This window comes from Cucurbita maxima, unplaced genomic scaffold (genome assembly GCF_002738345.1).
Source record: "Cucurbita maxima cultivar Rimu unplaced genomic scaffold, Cmax_1.0 Cma_Scf00019, whole genome shotgun sequence".
Lineage (NCBI taxonomy): Eukaryota > Viridiplantae > Streptophyta > Magnoliopsida > Cucurbitales > Cucurbitaceae > Cucurbita > Cucurbita maxima.
In genome coordinates, this window is record NW_019272035.1 from 588797 (window position 1) to 613526 (window position 24730).

General features: G+C 35.5%; 4 protein-coding genes across 6 annotated transcripts; 2 read left to right on the forward strand and 2 right to left on the reverse strand.

Annotated features, from left to right (window-relative positions):
- The first annotated feature begins 210 nt into the window (after positions 1 to 210).
- On the forward strand, positions 211 to 3975 carry LOC111493651 (myb family transcription factor EFM-like). Of its 2 annotated transcripts, XM_023143427.1 has the most exons (5): positions 211 to 435; positions 466 to 596; positions 1645 to 2289; positions 2550 to 2626; positions 3414 to 3975. In XM_023143427.1, the coding sequence occupies exons 1-5, from the start codon at positions 389 to 391 to the stop codon at positions 3870 to 3872; spliced, it is 1359 nt and encodes a 452-aa protein (XP_022999195.1). In that variant the 5' UTR covers positions 211 to 388; the 3' UTR covers positions 3873 to 3975. The 2 variants fall into 2 exon arrangements, with proteins under 2 accessions (XP_022999195.1, XP_022999194.1); XM_023143426.1 differs by having other exon boundaries at positions 211 to 596.
- A 1473-nt stretch (positions 3976 to 5448) lies between these two features.
- On the reverse strand, positions 5449 to 8692 carry LOC111493652 (U1 small nuclear ribonucleoprotein 70 kDa). The gene is made up of 9 exons (XM_023143428.1): positions 8526 to 8692; positions 7884 to 7982; positions 7314 to 7777; positions 7118 to 7184; positions 6962 to 7015; positions 6606 to 6674; positions 6425 to 6490; positions 6273 to 6341; positions 5449 to 5893 (listed from the first exon to the last, which is right to left on the reverse strand). Exons 1-9 carry the CDS (start codon positions 8634 to 8636, stop codon positions 5852 to 5854), a joined length of 1041 nt encoding a protein of 346 aa, XP_022999196.1. The 5' UTR covers positions 8637 to 8692; the 3' UTR covers positions 5449 to 5851.
- A 3022-nt stretch (positions 8693 to 11714) lies between these two features.
- Positions 11715 to 13432, reverse strand: LOC111493761 (GDP-fucose transporter 1). The gene is made up of 2 exons (XM_023143599.1): positions 13127 to 13432; positions 11715 to 13096 (listed from the first exon to the last, which is right to left on the reverse strand). The coding sequence occupies exon 2, from the start codon at positions 12950 to 12952 to the stop codon at positions 11933 to 11935; it is 1020 nt and encodes a 339-aa protein (XP_022999367.1). The 5' UTR covers positions 12953 to 13096; positions 13127 to 13432; the 3' UTR covers positions 11715 to 11932.
- A 6734-nt stretch (positions 13433 to 20166) lies between these two features.
- LOC111493757 (26S proteasome regulatory subunit 8 homolog A-like) lies at positions 20167 to 24489 on the forward strand. Of its 2 annotated transcripts, XR_002720060.1 has the most exons (10): positions 20167 to 20365; positions 20865 to 20962; positions 21504 to 21728; positions 21852 to 21914; positions 22007 to 22170; positions 22522 to 22678; positions 22775 to 22873; positions 23056 to 23166; positions 23248 to 23498; positions 24472 to 24489. XR_002720060.1 is itself a non-coding variant. In XM_023143595.1 (9 exons), the coding sequence occupies exons 1-9, from the start codon at positions 20167 to 20169 to the stop codon at positions 23386 to 23388; spliced, it is 1257 nt and encodes a 418-aa protein (XP_022999363.1). In that variant the 3' UTR covers positions 23389 to 23789. The 2 variants fall into 2 exon arrangements, 1 of the variants encoding a protein (XP_022999363.1); XM_023143595.1 differs by lacking the exon at positions 24472 to 24489 and having other exon boundaries at positions 23248 to 23789.
- The last annotated feature ends 241 nt before the right edge of the window (positions 24490 to 24730 follow it).

A 24730-nucleotide genomic window follows, 5' to 3' on the forward strand; every position in this document is an offset into this window, starting at 1 on the left:
AAAAAAAAAAAAAAAAAAAAAAAAAAAAAAAAAAAAAAAAAAAAAAAAAAAAAAAAAAAAAAAAAAAAAAAAAAAAAAAAAAAAAAAAAAAAAAAAACACAAATTGTAAGAAAAAAAAGAAGAAGAATCATTGTTTTTGTCAGTGATTTTCAAAATTTTGTAATATTTCTCAAAGGTTCCAAAATTTGCCTTGATTCCTTGATTCCTCTCTCTCTCTCTCTCTTTTGCCTTTATTTGCCTTTGTTCTTTGCAAGAACTTACCCTTCTTCTTCTTTATTCCCTCTTCATTGAACAAAAAACCAGACACCCTCTTTAGTTAAGGTTTGTTTGGACATGAAATCTTGAGCTGTTTTCCTTAAATAATCCGAAGTTAAGAGAGGCAAAGAGTATGGATTGCAAGGCTCAGAGGTACTTTATGTTGTTGAAGTCTTTTGTTTGTGACGATGATCAAGTGGAAGCAGCTTCTTGTGTTGAAGAAGATCATTCACATTCCCAAACACAACTTGAAGATTTGCTGTCTTGTCTTGAAGATGAAAGACTCAAAATTGATGCTTTCAAACGTGAACTTCCTCTTTGCATGCACCTTTTAACCAATGGTAATTACCCTTTTGTTTATTCTATTTTCGAGTTAAGTTTTCGAATACGAGAGATGTTCGTGTAGTGTGGCGGGGACGGAGACGGGGACAGGAAGCCTTCTTCTGTCTCTGTCTTCGTCTTCGCTTCTTATTTCAAATCTTATCTATGTGAAATTCATCTATTTTTTGTGGGGACTGGGTCCGGGATGGGAAGTCTTCCCTGTTTCTGTCCATGTCCCCACTACTTATTTCAATTGTTATCTTTGTGAAATTCTTCATATATTTTCGTGGGAATTGGATGAATTCTTAGAAAGGAGTTACCCACATCTTTTTTTTTTCTTTCATAGAGATAATTTTCATTTTTTAATATAATTTCTATTAAATAATGTTAGATATCCTAATAAATTCAACCACATTTCATAAACAAAAATATAATATAATATAATATAATCATCATCTCTGCTTCGTTTAGATCTCTGCTTCGTTTAGCTAACATGGAGAAATCTTTTCCTATTCTCTGCCTATTTTTCGTTTATTCGGGGATTCTCGATCTAGTTCAAGATGAATTCCGTGAGTTAAATGAACATCTCTAGTTTTGATTCTCTTTGCCTATTTTTCGTTTAAACAGAGATTCTCCATCCAGTTCAAGATGAGTCCCGTGAGTTAAATGAACATCTTTAGTTTTGATTCTCTCTATCTATTTTTCGTTTATACGGGGATTCTCGACCAGTTCAAGATGGATTCCGTGAGTTAAATGAACATTTCTAGTTTTGATTCTCTTGCCTAAATTTCATTTAAACGGAGATTCTCCATCTAGTTCAAGATGAGTCCCGTGAGTTAAATGAACATCCTAATTTTGATTCTCTCTGCCTATTTTTCTTCCAAACGGGGATTTCCCATCCAATTCAAGATGGGTCATGTGAATTAAATGAACATCTCTAATTTTGATTCTCTCTGCCTAGTTTTTTTTGTTGAAACGGAGATTCTCCATTTAGTTCAAGATGTGTCTCGGGAGTTGAAAGAACAATCTCAACTGAATTAGGTTTTTTTTTTTTGTTCTGTTTTATAGCTTTGGAGAGTTGTAGACAAGAGCTACAAGCATGGAGAGTAAAAAGCAAAATCCATCAACAAAATGGGGAAAAACCAGTTCTTGAAGAATTCATTCCACTCAAACAATCAACCTCAGAACCCTCACAAACCCTATCAAACATTTCTGATAGGGCAAACTGGATGACGTCAGCCCAACTTTGGAGCCAAACAACAAATGATGAATCAAAACCAAATCTTTCCTCTTCCAAACAACAACCCGTTGACCATCAAATTGGATTCATCCAAAAGCTTCATACAAACTCCAATAATGGTGGAGCTTTTCTTCCCTTCTCAAAAGATACAATTTTGAGCCATACCCACAATTCTACTCCTCCTCAGCTTCCCGATTTGGCCCTCGCCGCCACCGCCGGTGATAATCGGCTAGAGGTTGATGGAAATAAGTGTGGTAATTCCGATCACCACCAGCCGGAAAATGGTAATATGGTCACCGGGAAAGTGAATTGGGGCGGCGAGGGAGAAGTTATTACAAGTAATAATGCGAATAATTATAACAATACTAACAACTCTACAACTCAGAATAGTCACCGGAAAGCTAGAAGGTACTGGTCGCCGGATTTGCACCGGCGGTTCGTTAATGCTCTTCAAATGCTTGGTGGTTCACAAGGTGAGTGACAAAGGTTTGAGCTTTTTATTCTTTCAATTTGGATATGAAATCTCTTCTTTTTAGGAAGAAATTAAAGTCCCAATGAATGCCAAGTTCGTGTCTTTTTGAGGAAATTAATGATTTTTTTTATGAATTTTGATTGATTCTGGAAGAAAATGAAAAGGGTTTTTTTTTTTTTTTTCCTTTTATTTTTAAAATATAATTTATTACTTATTTTCACCTATTTAATTGGAGTTTACCTTTTTTTTTTTCTTTTCTAGTTGCCACCCCAAAACAAATCAGGGAGCTGATGAAGGTCGAAGGTTTGACCAATGATGAGGTCAAAAGCCATCTACAGGTTTTTTTCACTCTCTCTCAACATGATAATGTTTTTTTTTTTTTTAATTTTTTGGATAACCCCGCCACTACCCTTATCTTTCTTTCGCTATTCTTGTCTCGGGGTTACTTAGCCGATCTCGAACCAACTCTTAGTAAGCTAGGTCAAAGCTCCTAGTATATGTTGGAGCTTCAAAACCGACTAGATTATTCACTTTTAGCATCTCATCTTTTCTAAATAAGCAAAATTCAAACATTTCGAACAGATGGTCTTGTTTGATAAATTTTTTTTTTTGTCCAAATTCATTTGATAATCAATATGTTTTTATTATTTTTCTTTTATTTTATGAAATTCAGTGCATGTTTAATCACATATTTTAATCGTTATTTTCATTTTTTAAAGTAAATATTTGAATTTTTTGGGCAATTTTTTTTTTTTTAAAAAATAACTTTTAAAAACTTTTTTTTTTAGTTTGAAAACTTCCTTTTAGATTTGTAGAAGAGAATATATAGCTTATAAGCTTAATTTTCTGAAACAAAAAGAAAATAAAACAGTTATCAAACGAGACCTTAACGATCCAGATACAATAATACTTTGTTTTTTTAAATTCGATCTCTTGTCCTTAATTTTGAACTCTAAAAAGAAATAAATCTCTATTAGTTTATCGTAATGGAGAATTTAACTTATTAGAAATTCTAAAATCGAACTATGTATCGGTATTAAATCTCATAGAAACCTTCAAAAAATAAAAAATAAATTAACCTAAAGAATAAAAGAATGATTCTTTTTTTTTTTTTTTTATGCACAGAAATACAGGCTGCACACTAGACGACTCAGTCCAAGTCCACAAGCGGCAGGAGCTCCGGCGCCGCAGCTGGTGGTCTTAGGAGGCATCTGGGTTCCACCGGATTACGCCGCGCATGGCGGAGCACCAGCCCTCTACGGAGCACACCCAACAACCTACTGTGGACCGCCGGTGCACCAAGATTTCTATCCGCCGCAACCGCACCACCAGCTTCACCACCAACACATGCTACACCAGCAGCTACAAATGTACAAGGGCGCCGCCACTGCTCAGCCCCAAATCTCCCCAGATTCAGACGGACGAGGCAACGGCGACCGGTCAGAGAGCATTGAGGACGGCGGAAAGTCGGAGAGCGGCAGCTGGAAGGTGGAGAGCGGCGGAGAGGGAAAGGGGAACTTGACGGCGCTAAGGCAAGAGGGCGGAGACGAGAGCAATGGGAGTGAAATCACACTCAAGTTCTGAGTCTAATTAAGCGATTAATTAAGATGTGATTAGGGGTTTAGACTAATTAATTTTAAGAGTTAGAAATATGAATATATTAGAGAGAGAGAGAGTCCTTTGTTATTATTATTATTTAAAAAAAATAGGTAAGTCACTTTAATTTATAATTAATTTTGAACCAAAAGATATTTACGGAGGGCATAATATATATAAAAATAAAAGTGCCCAAATCTTTATGTGCTTTTCTTTTTATTTTATCTTTATGAAAATTTAATTTAAAGCCTCATTATACATTAAATTTGTTACTAACTTCACTTATTTTCCTAAACTATATTTTATAAATATTATTAAAAAAATAAATATTTATTGATAATATTTAGTGGATTTCCTAAAATCATGGGTAGAAAGAAAAAGAAAGAAGAAAGATCGTGAATGTTTGTAAATTTTCAATTTTGTGTCTAATAGATCTGCGAATTATAAAATATTTAAAAGTTCATTAGAAAGTTTAAGAACCAAATATATACCGATCACAAAGTTCAAAGACTAAATCTGTAATAGAATTCCATAGAAAACACGACACAAGATCAATTCTATGAATAAAAAGAAAGGGAAAAAAACAAGAAAAAATCCTTTTACTTCCGGAGCTAGATGGAACCATTGAAAGGATTATATGAAGCAATCAAAGTTCAAGGGTTAAATAGATACAAATCTCAAAGTTCGAAGACTAAATATGTAATAGAACTCCATAGAAAACACGACACAAGATCAATTCTATGAATAAAAAGAAAGGGAAAAAAATAAGAAAAAATCCTTTTACTTCCGGAGCTAGATGGAAGCATTGAAAGGATTATATGAAGCAATCAAAGTTCAAGGACTAAATAGATACAAATCTCAAAATTCGAAGACTAAATCTGTAATAGAATTCTATAGAAACCACGACGCAATATCAATAAAGCACGACACAAGAAAAAATCCTAGCTAAATGGAGCCATTGAGAAGTTCAAGGATTATATGAAGCAATCAAAGGGAAAAGAGAAAATGGGATAGGGTGGCTGCTTAAGCTTTGCCTCTCATTTGTTTAAGCAAATCTGAAGCTTTTTAAGCAGAGGACTTTCCACCTTAGGCTTAGCCTCTCTTTGCTTTCACTTTTCTCTCTTTTAAGTTTTGCTATTGACGAGAAAGGCCTGTTTGGACCACTCCCATCCCCACACATTCTCTATTACTTTTTACTTCATTATTTATCTCATCTTCTGTCAGGCTTCAAAGATAAAAGGGCACAAAGGGGATTCTAAAACTAACAGAGATGAGCATCAACAACAAATCTATACACCACCCTCCACAACAAAAATGTTTAGTATAAAATTCTAAAATGTCTTTTCAAGTGTACCTTTTGATGCTTCTTCCACGACCGTATTATGCCAATCAAAACCGAAAGCATATCCTCGTCCTCTTTGGTCTCGAACCCGAAGCTCACATCCTGTTATGTCTTTTTGCAGTAAATCCTGTCCAGGATTCACTTTCCAAGGAGAATTTACCAAAGTTTGCTATTCAGATGAGCTAAATTGTAAGTAAAAGATAAAGAGGCGAAGACTTCAACGATATTAACAATAAGGAAAGTCGGTTTGAAATATGTCATAATGGTCTCAGAAAAGGATTACAACCTAAACTTCAAATTTGCATTCATGGGAAGGAACTTCAGGCAAGCTGGAAAATCTATTTGGAAGTTAGAATTAATTTTCAGCATATATCTTTACCTACCTAACTTGACAACAGTGAAGCAATGAACCTCTGAAGATGCCAATGGCAAGTAAAAACATGTTCATAGTTGATTGTGAACGTACCATGAAAGAAAGGGACAGCTTAATCTTGGGAGAAATTAAGTTACAAACAAATTCTACATCACAACTTGTCATCAGTATCAACAGAAGATGACGAATACCCCGACCATTGCAGCCTTTTCAGCTTATGACTGGAAGTGCAATTAGCTGGAACTTCATACTTCATCCAACGTCACTTTCTATTGCAGTTGATTCAACTAGAGCCTGTAAAGTAAGCAAATGGTAATGGTGTTTTTTTCATTCATGGGCAATGTCAAAAGAATGAATTACAAGCATCCTTGGAGAAGAGTAATCGGATACAGAGACGGTCAAACGCAAGGCAATAGCAAAAAGGGAGATTTAGGAAATGTTTATGCATGCTTACATACATATAATATATGATAAATCTCTGAGAACAATATAGATAAAATATATATACATAAATCTCTTCATACCATATAATAGCCTATGAGATTCCCTACAAAATATTGAAACATAGTACAATTTCTAATAAAATCCTGTCCAACAATTTCATCCATGAGCACATTTTTTCTATTGCCTTCGAGAGAAGAGAATGAAGGTGTTTTAATGTTGAAACACAAACCTGAAGTTCTTGTTCACTGATTTTAAGTCTCTCAGAATAATCCTTCACTAGAAGAAAGCTTTTATGGAGCTGCAGTTAATTGCATAACAAAACCAAAATCATCATTTCCGTTATAGTTTCTAGACAATGTAAAATATTAAACAGGTAGTTACCTTGGTCAGCTGCATCTGACGGAATGAAGAGCGCTTCTTTGCACTGATCAACGCATCTTCCAGTTTCTGCATCCAAGTCAGTCGGGCATGAACTGGATATCGGTTATAAAGCTCGAAAGACAGATAACAATGAGAACACAACAAATGCCTCATGGTTGCAAGTTATAAAGTAACTTTTTACCTTGGCTTTCTTTTGCAACTCGACCACAAGTTTACCTTTCTCTCCAGTTCTCTCCTCTATTTGAGAAATCTGAAAAGGAAAACTTCCAAGGCTTTAAATTCAAGTGCAATCAAGATATTTAAAAGAATGATCCAAAACAAGTACAAAACATTGCACAAAACTATAACTAGATTCAAATGGAAGTATGAACTGCAGCTAAATATAATACATTGGCTTAGTTTCTCCGCGAGCATGGGTCTTATATTTGTTTGGGACCTGTATGTATATATATATTCTGAGATTGAGAGCATTAAATTATGACAATCCACATTATAACTTCTCTGAAAATTTTGCCAACCATTTCCATAGAAACAGACCTCTTTTCTAAGTTCTTCAAATCTTTCCGTTGATATCTCCAGTTGTTCCTTTAACTACAATGCAAACAATAGGTGCAAAAGTTTCAATAGATGCTTACTAGTCAGTTGTAATCTTTTAAAGGAGAAAATCTAAAAGGTGAAAAATGTTAAGCATACTTCATGGATATAATCATCACTAGAATCAGATGAAAGTTCCCGAGCAGTTCGACCTTCAATCGCAAGACTGAAAACAGAAGCCATAATAGCAATCATATAATCATGGCCAAACAGTTACTCCACTTCCTCCATCAAAGACAAACAGAAATGTATATAAGACAACTTAACATTGGTTTCAATAAGTTTGATGACTCACCCGTTATCTCTCCTAGAGAGTTGATCTCTATCACTGCCAAGGCTTTTATCATAATCATCAGTGTTGTCAATGCCTCCACCTCCATTCCAATCTCCATCGTGATCCTTCTCCCAATCTTGACCATGGCTCAACTTCAAATCACGTTCCTGCTCATTAGCCTTCGGAATTTTTTCCAACTCAGGATTCCTATCCAACAATATATCCTTTGGTAGATCACGATCTTGTGAATGCTCATATACTCTTTCCTTGTCCAGATCATGTTCTCGAGACCGATCACGCTCTCTAGACCAGTCATTATTTCTACCTCTACGACGATATCTGTCATGCTCATAATCCCTCCCTCGATCTCTATCCCTCTCCCAATTCACATCCCTCTCTACATCGAACCGATTACTTTCTCTACCAAACCTTCCACCACCTCTAGTATTCACTCCATTAACTCTGACAACGCGCCCTTCAATAGTCTAATTCAAAGCCTTACAATGTTAGGAGTCAATACTAACAAACATAATGAAAAATATATAAACAACCAACACTTAAAGATTCGCTTCCAGCTATAAATTAACATACCCTTCCATCCATGTCTTTGATGGCATCAATAGCAGATCGAGGGTTTGTAAAGGTAACAAACCCATAGCACTTTCCTCTAGTACTACGATCATTGATAATCTGATGACAAGATCAAAGTGTCCAACTAGAATTACATTTTGAATGGAAAACACATGAAACAAAGCCATTCAAACACATAAAAAGTTCGACATGCCTAACTGAAGCATTTTACTGAAACAAAAGTAAACTAACAACTGAAAATCTTCACAATAGCAAGGAATCTTCACCACAAATCCAGTTTTTTCCACCATGTCATAACTCAGACCAGGTATAAACCGTTGATACATTTTTAGAAGGCATGCTTTATTCTCCAAGAAACCTACTACCAACGTCTTAACTCCTAAAAAAACGTCATAAGCCAGAAATTTTGGTTTGAATTACTCTCTGAACTTGAAGAAGCCTTGAAAAAAAAAAAAAAAAGAAAGACAAGAAAACCACTCACAAACTTATATCCAAACAATTAAATAGTCCATCAGAAAGACCTAAACAGCTGCATAATTCTGAAGTATACAAGAAGCAACAACGCCATTATCTACAGTCGTAAAAGAATAATCGTCACACAAGAAAATGGAAACGGCGAACCCGGTTGGTGGAGGAATTAACCTTAACAGCGACGACGGCGCCGTACAAATCGAAGATTCTGCGCAAGCTATCCTCGGTTGCGTCATAAGGAAGGCCACCGACGTATATCGAGCTATCGTCGTCCACCGTCATGACCACCGCGAATGTCCAATCTCAGGGAAATGAAGAAAGTGGGGAAGAACACGATTGGCCTCCACAATTGCTCGTTTGTAGGAACCATTCACCGACATGTCGGAAGTAAGTGCCAAACCTAACGACACATCGTCACTCCCTACTTTTTATATATATTCGTATTTAGTCCCTGAAATTTTAAAAATATTTAATAGACCCACATATTTTCATAATTTTCATAGTAAGTCCCTGATATAGCTGCTTAGTTTAAGTCTTGGACGTCTCGAACTAGTTTCTTTACCGACCCGTATAATTAATAATTTGCTTAAATGGTATTATTTTTGTTGTTAATTACAACTTCTGGCCACAAACTTTTAAATATTTGTCCAATCTGTCCCAAACTTTACGTTTTATTTTTATATTTCAAAGTCTCTAATAAATTAAATATTTATTTAACATAAATGAAAATTTTAGTTCAATATTTAAAATTTTATAGAGTTATTAAATAATTTTAAAACTTAAATGAGAACATATTTCATTCGAGAAAAAACGTATAATAAAATCGAACCCCATAAAGAAATAATAATAATAGCGTTGAAATTCTCATTTTTGGTTAATTTTTATAATTTAATTAAGAAAATCGTCATGCAATTTAATCGAGGTTTGCACGAAGACTAAAACACAATATTTGAAAGCAAACGAACTAAGGCATTCCTTTTGCTTTATATCTCCGAGTGCCAACTGCAAGATAGAATTAAAAGTATTAATGTAATATTGTTTTATCAATTATTCATCCCTATCTTTTAATCTTAATTTCAATTCGATCCCTATAATTTGGTTAAACTTACATCATTTTCTACTTTTACTCCAACTTTTTTAGGTAATAGATCAATTAATTTTACAAAATTTTATATATGTAAGTAACCAATTAGACAAATCTGGAAAGTTTTAAAACATATTAAACACAAATTTGAAAATTTTGAGAAAATCTTAACCTAACAACAATGTAGAAGTTGATTTTTCCAATATCCTTCAAAACAAAATAAATGTTAACATCATAATGCTTCAACAAAACTTGGGTTAGCTTCATATTATTATGTTCAGAACACATCGATATATATATATATACATGTGTGTGTGTGTGTATATATATATATACATGTGTTGTGGGTGTTCGTCTTCAGCTCAGAAAGTGTTCGACAAAATGCAAGACAGAAATGTGGTTTCTTGGGCAACCATGGTTGGTGCTTTTGCGCAGAGAAGGCCACTGAACCTTTTGAGATGGATGGAGCTTGGAGAACGTGAAAGCCAATGAGGTTGCTTTGATTCACGTTTTGACTGCTTGTGCCATGGCAAGGGATTTGGAAATGGTGAAATGGGTGCACGAGTGCATTGATGGCGATGACCATGGGTATCATAGCGTGTTGATGACAACACTATTGGAAGATTAATGTAAGTGTGACTCGGTTTCCATTGCCAGATAACTGTTCGACAAGATGCCTCAAAAGAACTTGTTCAGTTGGAATATCATAATTAATGGACATGTAAAGAATAACAACTACAAAGAGGCTGTAAGATCCCACATCGGTTGAAGAGGGGAACGAAACATTCTTTAGAAGGGAGTGACACTCTCCCTGACAGACATGTTTAAAAACCTTGAGGGAAGTCCGAAAGGGAAAACACAAAAAGAACAATATCTATTAGAAGTGGGCTTAAACTGTTATTCTGACTCTTTCGTGAAATGCAACTTAAGGGGGTTAAAGGCAATAAGGTGACATCTATTAGTCAATTTATTGATCGACTGCAATGATCCTTGGCTTGGGAGAGAAGGCTTTGAAGTATCTCAATGAGATGCAGCACAGTGGGATAAAACCCAATGCAATTACCTTTGTGGGCGACTTGGCCGCTCGTAGTCACGTTGGATTGGTGGGTGAAGGAATTACGCACTTAAATGCTATGTCTAATGTGCATGGAATTCAACTAGCATAGAACACTACACAGTTGTAGGGTCGACTTATTGGGTAGAGTAGGTCACATAACCGGAGTAGAGGACCTGATTTAGAATATGTCATGTAACAGCCCAAGCCCATCGCTAGGAGATATTATCCTATTTGGGCTTTCCTTTTCGAGATTCCCCTCAAGGTTTTTAAAATGCTGTCTACTAGGAAAAAGTTTCGACACCCTTATAAAAAAATGTTTCGTTCTCTTTTCCAATCGATATGGGATCTCACAATCCACCTCCCTTTGGAGCCCAGCGTCCTTGCTGGCACACCGCCTCGTGTCCACCCCCTACGGGGCTAAACCTCCTCGCAGGCACATAGTCCGGTAGACAACATCTGCTAGTGGTGGGCTTGGACTGTTACACACGGCTACTAAGATCATCTCAAAGGTTTATAAAAGAGAAGTAATTATTTGAGACCGCAATAGATTTCACCATTTTAAGGATGGGAGTTGTTCATGTGGAGATTTCCGGTGATAATTCATAAATATCAACAGAAGTTCAAGATTGGTGTGCAGTTCGACTCACAATATCACTCCATAAGATATCACTCTTTTTCATTCTGAATTTGATAGTTTTATTTGAAAAGGTTAGAGGATCAGTGGATTGTGTTGAGGAAATAGAGAGATAAGTAATCTTCATATGAACTCCCTAATAGAGAATTAGAGTATACTCAGTTTGAGACAAACCATAAGGTTGAAGTTAGAAACAGACTGTCTTAAGATCAAAGTCCTTCCTCTTAGATCAAAATTCAAACACTTTGAGACGATGGGGGATAAGCTTCATCATCGAGAGCCACAACTAGGATGATCAATCCTTACCCGAATAGTCTTGGAACGTAACTCTCGACTCAGGTCTACACGAAAGGAAAGGCAAAATGGCTCTTAACTCATTAGCCAGAGCAAACTTGAAGAAACAACTTGAAGGTAAAAGGTTTATATAGCCTTTCAGAGACTCCTAACCAGCCACACCATCGAAATTAGCTACGTTTCGAGGGTATACACGATAATATCTAGTCCATGTCTCAGAGGTTCTCAGTTTCAAGGATTAAAAAAGATACTACTAATAACAAGCTACAATGTTTATGTCAAATGAATCCCTGAGCTAAATGCATAAAACCCTTTCATTAAAAATCAGAAGAGTAGTAGAGTAGTATACATATAAGATCCTTAAAACTAGCATGTGTGAATGACATCCCACGAAAAATACTTCATCAATAATAAGATCAAAAAGAAATATCCAATACCTAAGTTCATATAGGTTCCAAACAGCCTACTTTTTATCATAAGTAGCCAAAAAATAAGTTCCAAGAAAAACTTCATACGGAGGAAAGTTTACCAGGCTTGCCATGGTTCTCCTCGGGATCATTATCGTTTCCTGTAGGCTTATCCGCGGTCGACGGGGCACTGCCAACTCCAGAAACCGATTGCTGATAGAGAACACCCCCTGAAATTGTGAAAAGGAGGCAGACCAAACCAAATGGGTTCGCGTGCTTATCCCAAATAACCACATTGATGGCAACTGTTAAGAACTTATTAACCACACCAGTAACCGTGAAGGCAGTCGCTGAAATCGCCTTTCGTGCCGCAAAACCAAAGAAGCTTATGAGGAAACCAAATACACAAGATAAGGATACTGCATAAAATGCATCATATTGAAACCAATCTCCTTTACTTGAACCTAAGGCAGAGAAAACATCAACATACTCTCCAGTAATGAACCAGAACGCAGGAGCCAAGATCAAGGAAATTAGATTATTGTAAAGCACAAAACCCCATGTGTTCAGTCCAAGATTTGTAACCATATGTTTGATGTAAACCATCTCAGTAGTAATTGTCACCAAATAAGCAAATGCCCATGAATAAGCAGTCAAAGTAAATGCAGAATCTGTAGCCACATACCCAACAGCTCCACCCAAAATGATCAGCAGCGATCCAAACGTGAGTTTAGATGGACAGGGTTGGTATCTAAACGCGGTATCAGCAATGGCAACTAAAAGGGGTGTGCAGGATCTGAACACTATGAAGGTATCCACATTAGCATGACGAAGAAGATTTGTGTTGGTAAAGATTGCTAGATAGAACACAAACGCGGCAGGCAAAAACTTCTTAGCAGTTGCATATATAAAGGGATCATGATGCAAAAACCCAAGTTTCCCTAAAACCCAAACTCCCACAGCAGAGGTTAGATACTGCAGAGCCGTCAAAAGGCCAGGATAGTTAAATTTGGTAATGGCGAACTTGTTTATCACAGCAAGCAAGCTCGAACAAAGCGCATAACCAATCACAAGACCGCTGGTTGTGAAGTACTGTTTCGAATCCAATCGAATGGAAGACATTGTTCTAGTATATACTCAACGAAAATCAACGCCCAAACTTCGCTAACTCAAGAACAAAACAAAAAGAATCACGGTGGCATACGGATCAAGATCGAAAGAGAAATCAAAGCACAGAATCGGAGATACTTATCCAGATCCTCGAATACATGAAAATCCAGATAAACCAAAGGGAATTCTCCACAAATTCAAAGTAAATGGTAAATGGTGAGAAGAGGACGTTCGGATTACCGACAAAATTTGGTAGCACGGATCTGGAACAAGAATGGATGGAAATTTTGTAATCGTACAGATGCGCCAATGATGTTACAGAGGAATCAGAAAAATCCAAAGACCCAATGAACACGGAGAAAGCCAAATGGGTGTGGAGCCGAGTGTCTCAGGCTCGAGATAGAGAGGGATCTGATCTTTATTTGAATGAATTACAGAGACAGAGAAATGAGGAAATTACAGGGAACTGCTCACAGAGGAGAAATCAATGGGGATGGTGGAGATGACAGAATGAGGCCCATGTAGAGCCCATTACCTCGTGGGAAATATCTCACATGTAACGACGTCGTATGGAGTTTATTTCTAGAATTACAAATTTAATATAAATTTCCAATTTTATTCTTTTCTCTCAACTTTTTACAAAACATAAAATTCAAATGAATTTATTTTTTAACTTATTATACATTTTTTATAATTTAATAATCAAATAAGCATAAATTCCAAAATTTTAAAATTAAATTTACAATTTAACCATTTATTTATCATTTAAAAAAATTTAAATATTTAGTAACTTAGAAAAAATTAAATTAAATAGTGAGAAACATGTATGCATGCATACATGCGAGCGCATATATATACACACATATGGATCTGGCTACTCGAAGAACCTATTCAATGAACTCAATTAATACAGTTTAAGTTGAGTTATCTGATTTCACGGATGGACACATACGTAAGCATTCGTTTCATGCTTAATTGATTAATAGTAATGAGATTCTCCAATATCATGCCAAGTATAGCTAGAATTTTCAGAAGAAGACGCCATTCGTTTGATGAGAAATAAAAATGAATATAAAAAATTCAAGTACCTGAAGCTAAAGCAGCTACTTTCGAAGAAGTAACAGAAAGAAAAGCAACAATTGGAGAGGGAGAGTCGAAAAGAGGGTTCCTCACTTGTTTCTCTCATTCAAAACCGTGTATGAGACTTTCATCTTGCACGGCCCCTAAGCTAAACTTATGTAAGTTAAGGGGAGTTCAAATAAATGAAAAATTTATGGGTTGACCTCACGGTTTCAAAATGTGTTTGTTAGGGAGAGGTTTCCATGCGGCTGTTAGGGAGAGATTTTCACACTCTTATAAACAAATATTTCATTTGCTCCTGCTCCTCTACGCTCTTAATCCCATGTTTCAAATAAATGAATAAATGTTTTACTTACGTATAAACATTTTATTTTTATTTAAAACAAAAATTTGAATAAATAACTTTATTATCCGAGCTAAAATTCAAATATTTTATGATTGAGTTGTGTTCATCTAAATACTTTAGAAAGCTCATTATGAAGCATGTGACATGGATTCGAGACTCTTGAGAGCATGAAATGACGTATAAAACTACTGATACATACGAATAGACACATACATCGTTTAGTTACTTCAACTTAAACACTGTTTTATCTCTAGATATCTCATATTCCCGAAAGAAAAACCCTTCTAATGATTATATCGTGTCCATAATACTTAGAAATTTGAGAATTAGGGTTACGCAGCTGGAGCATAGTCGTAACCTCCATCATCGTCATCGTCATCATCTCCTTCTCGTTCTATGACGGGAGCTAAAGCAGTAAATTCTCTACGGTGTTTGTCATCTTCAAACGAATTGTTCTTCATCATCGAAGTAACAGACTTAGAAACGAGAGCCATGTTGAGAGAGAACGAGAGAGGTTTAAGAGTTTCGATTGAGTTACGAGTAGAGAACGGGGAGAAGGGGTTTAAATAGGGAGAGAGTGAAAAAGGTGAGGTTTTAGGGCACAAGGAGTGCACGAGGAAGATTGTGGGTAATGGGCAACAAAGAGTGTCCGACACCAACTCTCATGTGAATTTGACACTTTTTCAGTGGACAAGTCATAAAAAATGGTGTGTTTAACGCATTGCCCACGTTTGTTCATCAAGTGGGCTTATAAAGAGACATAGAGAAAGGGATTCGTAGCATATTTTTTTGAAGGGAGCTTCAAAAGGAAGCTGGTGGGATGCTTTCTTTTACCCAAATTATGTGATCATATCGCTCGGACCCAAAACGGTTGGAAATGAAAACGAAACATTGTTTATAAGGGTGTGGAAATGTAACGGCCCAGGTTCACAACTAGCAGATATTATCCTCTTTGAGCATTCCCTTTCGGGCTTTCCCTCAAGGCTTTAAACGCGTCTGCTACGGGAAGGTTTCCACACGCTTATAAATGGTGGTTTGTTCTCCTTCCCAACCAATGTGGGACATCACAGAAATCTCTCCCTAGCATACTCGTTTTAAAAACCTTGAGTGGAAGCCCAAAGAAAAAAATATATGCTAACGATAGGCTTGAACTGTTACAAATGTTATTATAGCTGGACCCTGAGTGGTGTGCCAGCAAGGACGTGGGCCCCAAAGGGGGTGAATTATAAAATTCCACATCGATTAAAGAGAGGATTGAGTGCCAACGAGGACGTGGGTCCCAAAGGGGGTGGATCGTGAGATCCCACATTGTGTGAAAACTTCTCCCTCCAATATCGTACTTTTGTGAAAATTTATGTAGACTTCATTGTCCCTAACATGTTAGATTGTATGCTAATTTAGCTAATGTAACTACTCAGAGCGCATCACTTACAAATATTGTCTTATTTGTACTCGATTTTATACTTAAGATCACTCGAGTTTTTTTTTTTTTTTTTTTTTTCATTTCAAAGAACTCGTATGGAAGAGAAATATTGTCTTTCCTTTAAATATCACTTATCTTTCTTCATTCTAGAACCTAACAAGCGAGGACTGATATTCATATCTTCTACATCTCAATAAAGCTAAGATACTGTTTAGCGTTCGTTTGTGTATGTCATATTGGGTTGACTTTAGGATATGTTTCGAGAATGATTTTGAAATAGATAAAGTTACTTGAAACATACTTTTAATCATTCAAATTGATGAAAATACCCTTGCAAGCTAATTCAAAAGGCATTTGACAATGAAGAGAGATTCTTGAGAACGTAAAAGGGCAAATTATCATAGATATCTTCGAAATACAAACCAAATGTATATATATACAAATGGGTCACTTTTCAATTATCTATTTCTATTTCATATTACGGAAAAAGACAATAAAACTCTTAGTATCGGTTTGATGGTCAATTTATTTCTGATATAAACTAGACCGTTAGGGTTATGCAGCTGGAGCATAGTCATAACCTCCATCATCATCGTCGTCGTCATCTCCTTCTCGTTCTACGACAGGTGCTAAAGCAGTAAATTTTCTACAGTGTTTGTTATCTTCAAACGAATTGTTCTTCATCATTGAAGCAACAGACTCAGAAACGAGAACCATGTTAAGAGAGAAGAGAGGTTTAAGAGTTTTGATTGAGTTACGAGTAGAGAACGTGGAGAAGGGATTTAAATAGGGAGAGAGTGAAAAAGGTGAGGTTTTAGGGCACAAGGAGTACACGAGGAAGATTGTGGGTAATGGGCAACAAAGAGTGTCCAACACCAACTCTCATGTGGTGTGTTTTAACCCATTGCCCACGTTTGTTCATCAAGTGGGCTCATAAAGAAAGTGAAAGAGGTTCGTAGCATATTTTTTTAGGGACCTACAAATAACAAAAGTAATAGAAGGAATATTTAGTGATCAAAACAAGTTGGTTTGATGCTTTTTTGCCAAAATTGTACAAATTACGAGCGACACGTGATGAAGTTGTTACTACGTTTGAATGAGAATCATCTCGAGAATAAAGAATTATAGATACGAAAAACTTAGAAAAATTGGTAGTTACTATCTATATCAACAAGGTGAATCTTCTTTTCCAATGATTCAATATTAAGAACGTGGGTGACCTTCTGAATTTTGTTTTCTATCTAAAAGGACCCGTGTTTGTTACCACTCAAGCTCACTGTTAGCAAATATTTTTCTCTTTGGACTTTTCCTTTCAGACTTTACCTCAAAGTTTTTAAAACGTGTCGGTTAGGGAGAGGCTAGGGAGAGGTTTCTACACTTTTATAAAGTAGGGACACTAGCCCCGAAAGGGGATGGATCGAGGGCGTCCCACATCAATTGGAGAAGGGAACAAGTGTCAACTAGGATGCTGGGTATTGAAGGGGGGCGGATTGTGAGATTCCACATTGGTTGGGAAGAGAACAAATCATTCTTTATAAGGGTATGAAAGCATCTCCCTACTAGAAGGGTTTTAAAAACCTTGAGGAGAAGTCGGAAAGGAAAAACCTAAAAAATGATAGTGGATATGAGTTGTTAAACTGTTGGTCTATGCATATAATCTTCACTCATAGAAGTAGCTCGAGACAAGAGTAGGTTATTAGTCTATAGTATAGCATGCCTAAGCTAAATGATTTTTCATGAAGTTTTCTTCTTTATACGCTCGAAGACAATATTCATATTTTCAACTAAACCTATAGTTTATCCCGATAGAACCTCATAAAGGAACGGGAGTGAGAGGTTCCATATTGCTAAGTCGAAGGGTAGCATTTTTGTACATGATCATAGTATATCGTGCTTGTTCTTTCTCAAAATTATCTTTTTTTTAAAAAAATATTTTATTAATAAGAAAATGAAAAATAATAAATGTTTGCTAGAAAATAATATTTATTTTTATTTTCTAGTTAAATTTATTTTTTAAGATACATATTAAAATTTATAGATCAAATTGAAAGTAAATTTAGTAAAATAATAATAATAATAATATTTTGAAATTAAATTATATTCCAAAGTAATATTTTCTAACAAATAATTTTAATTATTTTAAAATTTGAAATTGTTTGAAATATTATAATTCTAAAATACTTATTTAATTAATTACGATTCTATTTTGGTTCCAACAAATTATAATCCCACGTCTCTAGCTTACCTCGTACTAATAATTGAATATTATATTATTTGACTTTTAATTAAATATTAAAAAAAGATTTTAAATAATATAAAATTCGAAATATTAATTTGAAACCTTTTGACTTTGAGGGCTAGAAAGCAATAATAATGAAGAAGTATGCATGTGTTATATTATTATTATTCTTTCTATTTCATAAAATAGTCCAAAAGGAAGAGTTCTTTAATTAATTTAATTGGTTAATTTTAATTCACGAGGAGTCGAGCTGCATTGACTTGCTAGAACCTTAGATTTCGTATAATTGATAGCTCTCTTCTTTAAAGCTTATGTCATAGAAGTCGACGCCAGGTTATTGACCTATCTTCTCCTTATTTTTTTGTACGATGTCACTCGACGTAAAAGATACCCGAGTGGGTTGCACCAATCTAAAAAAATTCACCTACTTTCACTTATTTTGTTGAGAAAGATATCGAGAAGACCCGTGATCTATCCGAGCTCCCCACCTTTCTTTGCTTAGTCCATTTATCTTGAATATAATGTATTAAAATTCAAAAATTCAACGTAATAAAAGCTATATGGTTCCAAAATAATAAGTAATAACTGATAAGATAATGAACCGATAACAATCAAGAACAACAATAATAAAGTATATCTCTTTTCAAATTTATATTTCTTAATAAATTCTCTCGTTTTCCAAAAGACGAGACTTATTTTTTTAAAGATAAAAATTAAAAACAAAATGAATATTCATCTGTTCTGTTATTTTTTATTAGGGAAAATTTAAAACGATAAGGTTATACTCAACTCTCGGGTAATAATTTATCCATAAATCAAGCAGCTGGAGCGTAATCGTAAATTGGATCTTCATCATCACCATCATCATCGAAGCATGGCCTTAGATAATATGCATCGATATTGTTATGATTTTCTTCGGTGTTCATCTTAGTAGCATAAATAATGCCGAGATCAGTACCATCATCGTCTCCTTTGTATGAGTCTTTTACGTTCCAACGAACCGCAATCTTAAAAACGATAGACATTTTTTTTAGTAGCGAAGAGAGAAAAGAAAGATTGAGATTTTGAAAGTTGAAAAGGGATGGAAATATTGGAAGCATTGAGTGAGGTATTTATAACATTGAAGGTGAGGGAGAGGAAGAACGAGAGGTTGACTTTAATTTTTCAACCCCACATTAATTGAAGTCAACGTTTAATTTAATTTTTAAAAGTCAATATGAGGAATTTGTTTTTTTTATTTATTTATTTACATTAAATAAAAAACCAATAAGAGTATAAGGTCATGGATTAATGCTTTTAATTTGAAAAATAAATCAATGAGTTGGATTCATGCTTTTCAGGTATTTATAAAAATTTAGAACAAACGACTTTTTAATTAAATCATGAAAAAAAAAGCACTCGTTTACGATGAAATGAACATAAATTATGTTGGTATGAGTGTTATAGTCAAAGCCCACCGCTAGCAGATATTGTATTATTTGCCCTGTTACGTATCATTGTTAGCCTCACGATTTTTAACACACGTCTACTACGAAGAGGTTTCCACACCTTTATAAAGAATGTTTCGTTCTGCTCTCTAACCCCTTGAGGGCCAAGTGTCCTCAGTGGCACAACGCCCCGTGTCTGGCTCTGAACCATTTGTAACCGTTCAAGCTTACCACTAGTAATATTGTCTGCTTTAGCCCGTTACGTATCGCCGTCAGCCTTACGGTTTTAAAATTTGTCTATTAAGAAGGGGTTTCCACACACTTACAAGAAATGTTTCGTTTTCCTCTCTAATCAATATGAGATCGATATGGGATTTCAGAACCATTTAGCATTGGATAGATGAAGTGATAATATGTGATTGACCAAAAATTTCTCATTCAACCATTGGCTCAATTTATTAACAATATTCAAAAATAATAATAATAAAAAAAGGATTGACATTACAAATAAAATTTGGATATACTGGCCCAAGACTACATGGGCCGAGGCCTTGTGTATATGGGCTTCAAGAAGGCCCATCACGAGAACAAAGGAAAAATGTTGGCCCAGTTCTGTTTGTATATAAATACACCTCTGTCTCCCTACAATTTCTCCGATTCGAATCACCGAAAGAGAAACAAAGTAGTTCAGGAAGCACCTATAGTATTTCAATGGCGACGATGGAGTTGGACACCACGCTACCGGAGGCCACACTTGAAGAGACGTGCTCCGCCAAGCCGGCGACGAAGCAAGGCGAAGGTCTTAGGCACTATTATCTTCAACATATTCAGGACCTCCAGCTTCAACTCCGCCTGAAAACTCACAATCTCAATCGTCTCGAAGCTCAGCGAAATGAGCTCAACTCTAGAGGTAACAGTGATTACTCAACCGTAACTCTTCTGTACAACTCTAGGGTTTGGAACTGTAATGCTGGCAGTTTTATGAATTTTCGATGGGGAGTTGTCTTGATCGGGTTTAACCTTGTCAGATCAACGATGATTTAAATTTTTGTGATACTTTCGTGTATTGAAGTTTCCTTTTCTTGGAGCCTGGAATGTTTTTCTTCAATTGTTTTCAATGTTTCAATGAAACTTGAACTAAGAAACTGGCTACGATTCAAAACTAGGGTTCTTGGTGCTTTTAAAGCAGGACATGGACAATTCTTTTCTTTGTTATGCGACGTAGAAATGTGGAATAGTTAGCTGAATCTACCGGACTACTTGAGTTTTTGTTAGATATCAGTACGGTTCGGCAAATCATTTCTTGCATTCTTTGTTATGATCGGGAATGGTTTGGGATTATATTTGTTGATGCTTTAGCCCTTGACTCTCATTTGATAGAACTAGTTGTGTGGGTTGAAATTGTGTAGTGAGGTTGCTTCGTGAAGAACTTCAGCTGCTTCAGGAACCTGGATCGTACGTTGGCGAAGTGGTCAAAGTCATGGGAAAGAATAAGGTTTTAGTGAAGGTTAGTGATTATTCGAAAAGCAACTTATGTTTTCCCTGAAGACGTAACCACTAGTTACATCCACATTTCGGTGTGTGTTATCTGTACCAAGCTATCCATGTTAATTAATAATGGATGTACAGGTGGTGATTTTTATTGTAAGAAGTATTATTCTGAAGGGGTTTTAGCGCTAGGGTTTTCCACAAAAGTGATTGGTAGAATTAATATTGTTTATTGTAAAGGAAATATGTGGTTGGCAACTTCTGTTTATGATGTTTATATCAACTTTGTGCAAAATGATCTCACTTGTATAAACCATGTTTGTTTTGCATAAAGTATATTAGGTTGTGGCTTCTAATTTTTTTCAATAACCACAGTATGACGTTTTCCCCCGTTCTGAGGATTGTGCTTCACATTAAGCTTGCAGAGTGTTTTCTGTTTCTAGTAATTATGACTCCACAGGCACGGGTACTGCAGTGTTGAGCTAGGATTCATAATGTGAAGCTATAGGTCACAGGTGCCTGCTACATTTCTTTTTTGACTTCTTCCGTTTTCTTTACAGGTGCATCCAGAAGGGAAATATGTTGTTGATATAGATAAAAGCATTGATATTACAAAAATCACCCCATCAGCTAGGGTTGCTCTTCGAAATGACAGCTATGTTCTTCATTTAGTTCTGCCAAGCAAAGTCGATCCATTGGTGAATCTTATGAAAGTTGAAAAGGTCCCTGATTCTACTTATGACATGATTGGTGGTCTTGATCAGCAAATTAAGGAGATAAAAGAGGTATCTTTCATCAGTTTGTGTTCCCTGATTGACCTTCATTGCTTGTTGGATGTTGATAAATTCTATCGTGAACTTGTGTTAGAAACTTGTAATCGTTGTGTCATATTTTCCTATTGAATTCAGGTCATTGAGCTTCCAATCAAGCATCCAGAATTATTTGAAAGTCTTGGAATAGCTCAACCAAAGGTAAAGTCTAGTGTGCAGCATGAACTGCTTCTAATTGCTGATTTGTTTTCCTTCTAATCTCACTCATATTTTCTTTCTTAAATCATGCGTAGGGTGTCTTGCTATATGGCCCTCCTGGCACTGGGAAAACGCTTTTGGCTCGAGCAGTAGCACATCACACTGATTGTACTTTCATCAGGGTTTCTGGTTCCGAGTTGGTACAGAAGTACATTGGAGAGGGTTCTAGGATGGTTAGAGAACTTTTTGTGATGGCCAGGTCTGTTTCGTGTTTATTTTAGTATTTGTTTTCAACAATTGAACGTCTTGGATTTTGATTTAAGTTTTCCTCATTATTGTTATTCTTTATGCTCTATGCTCTATGCTTAAATTGCTTGATGAAATATCCCTCAACCACCTAAAGAATAAGTAATAAATAAATATAAGTTATAATTTGATTGTTATCCATGCTGTCAATGGCGGATCCTTATATTCACTAAAAAAAATGAATGGAATGAATGTAATTTTCTTGACTTCTACGATGTTATTACTTCATGCTTCTCTTCCTCAGAATCAGATGTATTTTTTTACTGTCAACTTATGGAACACATTTTTTAATACCTTACTGCAGGGAACATTCTCCATCTATCATTTTCATGGATGAAATTGACAGTATTGGGTCAGCTCGTATGGAATCTGGGAGTGGTAATAGTGATAGTGAGGTGCAGAGAACAATGCTAGAGCTTCTTAACCAGCTGGATGGATTTGAAGCATCAAACAAGATCAAGGTTAGTTTTGCTGGATTTATAGATTTTCTTTATAAGAAGAATTAGAAACATGTTATGGTTGTGGTTTTGGTGTACTAACTACCAGTGTATCAACAGGTTTTGATGGCCACAAATCGAATTGATATTCTCGATCAAGCTCTTTTGAGACCTGGACGAATAGATAGAAAAATTGAGTTCCCAAATCCTAACGAGGAGGTACACAACAATGTTAAATGTCATTGGTGAACAGTTTCCTCTTCACTTCCTAAACGTTTTTCTTGTGTTTCTCTTTAATAACTTTTATTTTTGTATCTTATCGGATATATTCGGAGACAAATTGTTTATATGAAGTCTATTTTAGTATGATTACATTTGGGTATTTTATTTCTGCATTGCAGTCACGTTTCGATATCTTGAAAATACATTCAAGAAAAATGAATTTAATGCGGGGGATTGATTTGAAGAAGATTGCTGAGAAGATGAACGGCGCATCCGGTGCCGAACTCAAGGTTCTGTTAGATTTTTAAGCAAGACTCTTCTGTTTTCTGCTTCAAGTGTTCTTCAAATATTGATCTCTCGTTCATTTGCAGGCTGTTTGCACAGAAGCTGGAATGTTTGCTCTAAGGGAAAGAAGGGTTCATGTGACACAGGAAGATTTCGAGATGGCGGTTGCGAAGGTAATGAAGAAGGATACAGATAAGAACATGTCGCTGCGAAAGCTCTGGAAGTAGTAGATCGGAGTTACCGTTCTACTCGACCCCATTTGAGTACCTATCCCTGTTTGGGAATCAAAGGACGCGCTGTTGGCTGTGATAGCAATTCAAAAGAATCTTCCCTCCATGTAAGTTTCTCTAAGCCCTTACACTCAAAACGCGTCGTCCTATTCCCCTGTTTGAAAAGTGTAATTACTTTAGAGGACCCTCTTGAGCTGTCTGAGCTGTCTTATACATTTTTTCCTGAAGGGCATTTGTACTTTCTTGTCCTCATTCTTCTACTTTCCAGGTCTTCGGTTGAAAAATGGCAGCATCTTTTTCTTTTTCTTTCTTCTTTTTTTTTTTTTGTTTGTTCTCTTTTCTCGGGTATGAAAATATTGATAAAATGTTAATGTGAATGGATAATTTTTGTTTTACAATATTCGACCCCTTGTGTCGATGCTGAGCCTATAGAGATGTCGATGTCGACGATCATCTAATTCCCAGGATACAAGTCTTTTAAGTTTTCTTCCTTAGAAATAGTATTTATTCAACTTTGTTTTGCTAGTAGTGTCACAGGCCTTGAGAATGACACCCTTTGACCTGGTCAATTATACACTAAAGATAAATAGGGATGATATTTTTGTGAAGACTTGGCTATTAATTATTATATGTTAATTGCATGTGGGTTTGGTCAATTTTGAACATGCATTTTGTCATTATTAGGCGTCTTACGTCAACTGCCCTTTTTAAGGATAAAACGTTTTGATTGGTAAATCATTGGGTCAAAAAGCAAATGCTATGAACATAAATACACTAAAGTAGTTTAATCTTTAAATACAATTAAGAAATTTACTTCTCACCCAGTAACTAGAGGTTGAATCTTCGGACTAAGAGATCGGTGATTGAATGTCCAATTCTTTATTTACTCTCGATTAAGAGATTAGGTTAGGATTTCATACTCTCACTTACATTTAACGAAGAGAGCAATAGTTGAATCTCCGTATCTTTACTTACTCTCGATTAGGAGATTAGAGGTTAGATTTAATCTTTGTATGCTCACTTACTCCCAATTAAGAGATCAAAGGTTGAACTCCTAAACTTCACGTACTTTTTATTGAGAGATCAGGTTGAATTTCTATGTCCTTACGTGCTCGATTAAGAGATCAATGATTGAATCTTCCAACCTTCTTCTAACCTTCCCTTATTTCGAAATAAGAGATCTAGTTGAATTTTAGTACATTTGGTTAAGATATTAGAGGTTAAATCTCCAAACAAAGAGATTATTACTGTTTTTATTTTATTTTATTTTAGATGTATTATTTATCATCGGGTTTTGATAGGTGAATGATTGTTGGTGAAAAAGAAAAATAATAAATTA

Excerpts from the sequence above, each read along its gene's own strand:
- LOC111493651 (XM_023143426.1), top strand. The coding sequence starts at position 389 with ATGGATTGCAAGGCTCAGAGGTACTTTATGTTGTTGAAGTCTTTTGTT. Across the intron at positions 597-1,644 it reads CATGCACCTTTTAACCAATG|CTTTGGAGAGTTGTAGACAA; the intron begins GTAATTACCCTT and ends TCTGTTTTATAG. Across the intron at positions 2,627-3,413 it reads AGGTCAAAAGCCATCTACAG|AAATACAGGCTGCACACTAG; the intron begins GTTTTTTTCACT and ends TTTTATGCACAG.
- LOC111493652 (XM_023143428.1), bottom strand. The coding sequence starts at position 8,636 with ATGACGGTGGACGACGATAGCTCGATATACGTCGGTGGCCTTCCTTAT. Across the intron at positions 7,185-7,313 it reads CTCTCTAGGAGAGATAACGG|TCTTGCGATTGAAGGTCGAA; the intron begins GTGAGTCATCAA and ends TTCTGTTTTCAG. Across the intron at positions 6,675-6,961 it reads TTGAAGAACTTAGAAAAGAG|ATTTCTCAAATAGAGGAGAG; the intron begins GTCTGTTTCTAT and ends TTTCCTTTTCAG.
- LOC111493761 (XM_023143599.1), bottom strand. The coding sequence starts at position 12,952 with ATGTCTTCCATTCGATTGGATTCGAAACAGTACTTCACAACCAGCGGT.
- LOC111493757 (XM_023143595.1), top strand. The coding sequence starts at position 20,167 with ATGGCGACGATGGAGTTGGACACCACGCTACCGGAGGCCACACTTGAA. Across the intron at positions 21,915-22,006 it reads TTGGAATAGCTCAACCAAAG|GGTGTCTTGCTATATGGCCC; the intron begins GTAAAGTCTAGT and ends AATCATGCGTAG. Across the intron at positions 22,171-22,521 it reads GAACTTTTTGTGATGGCCAG|GGAACATTCTCCATCTATCA; the intron begins GTCTGTTTCGTG and ends ACCTTACTGCAG.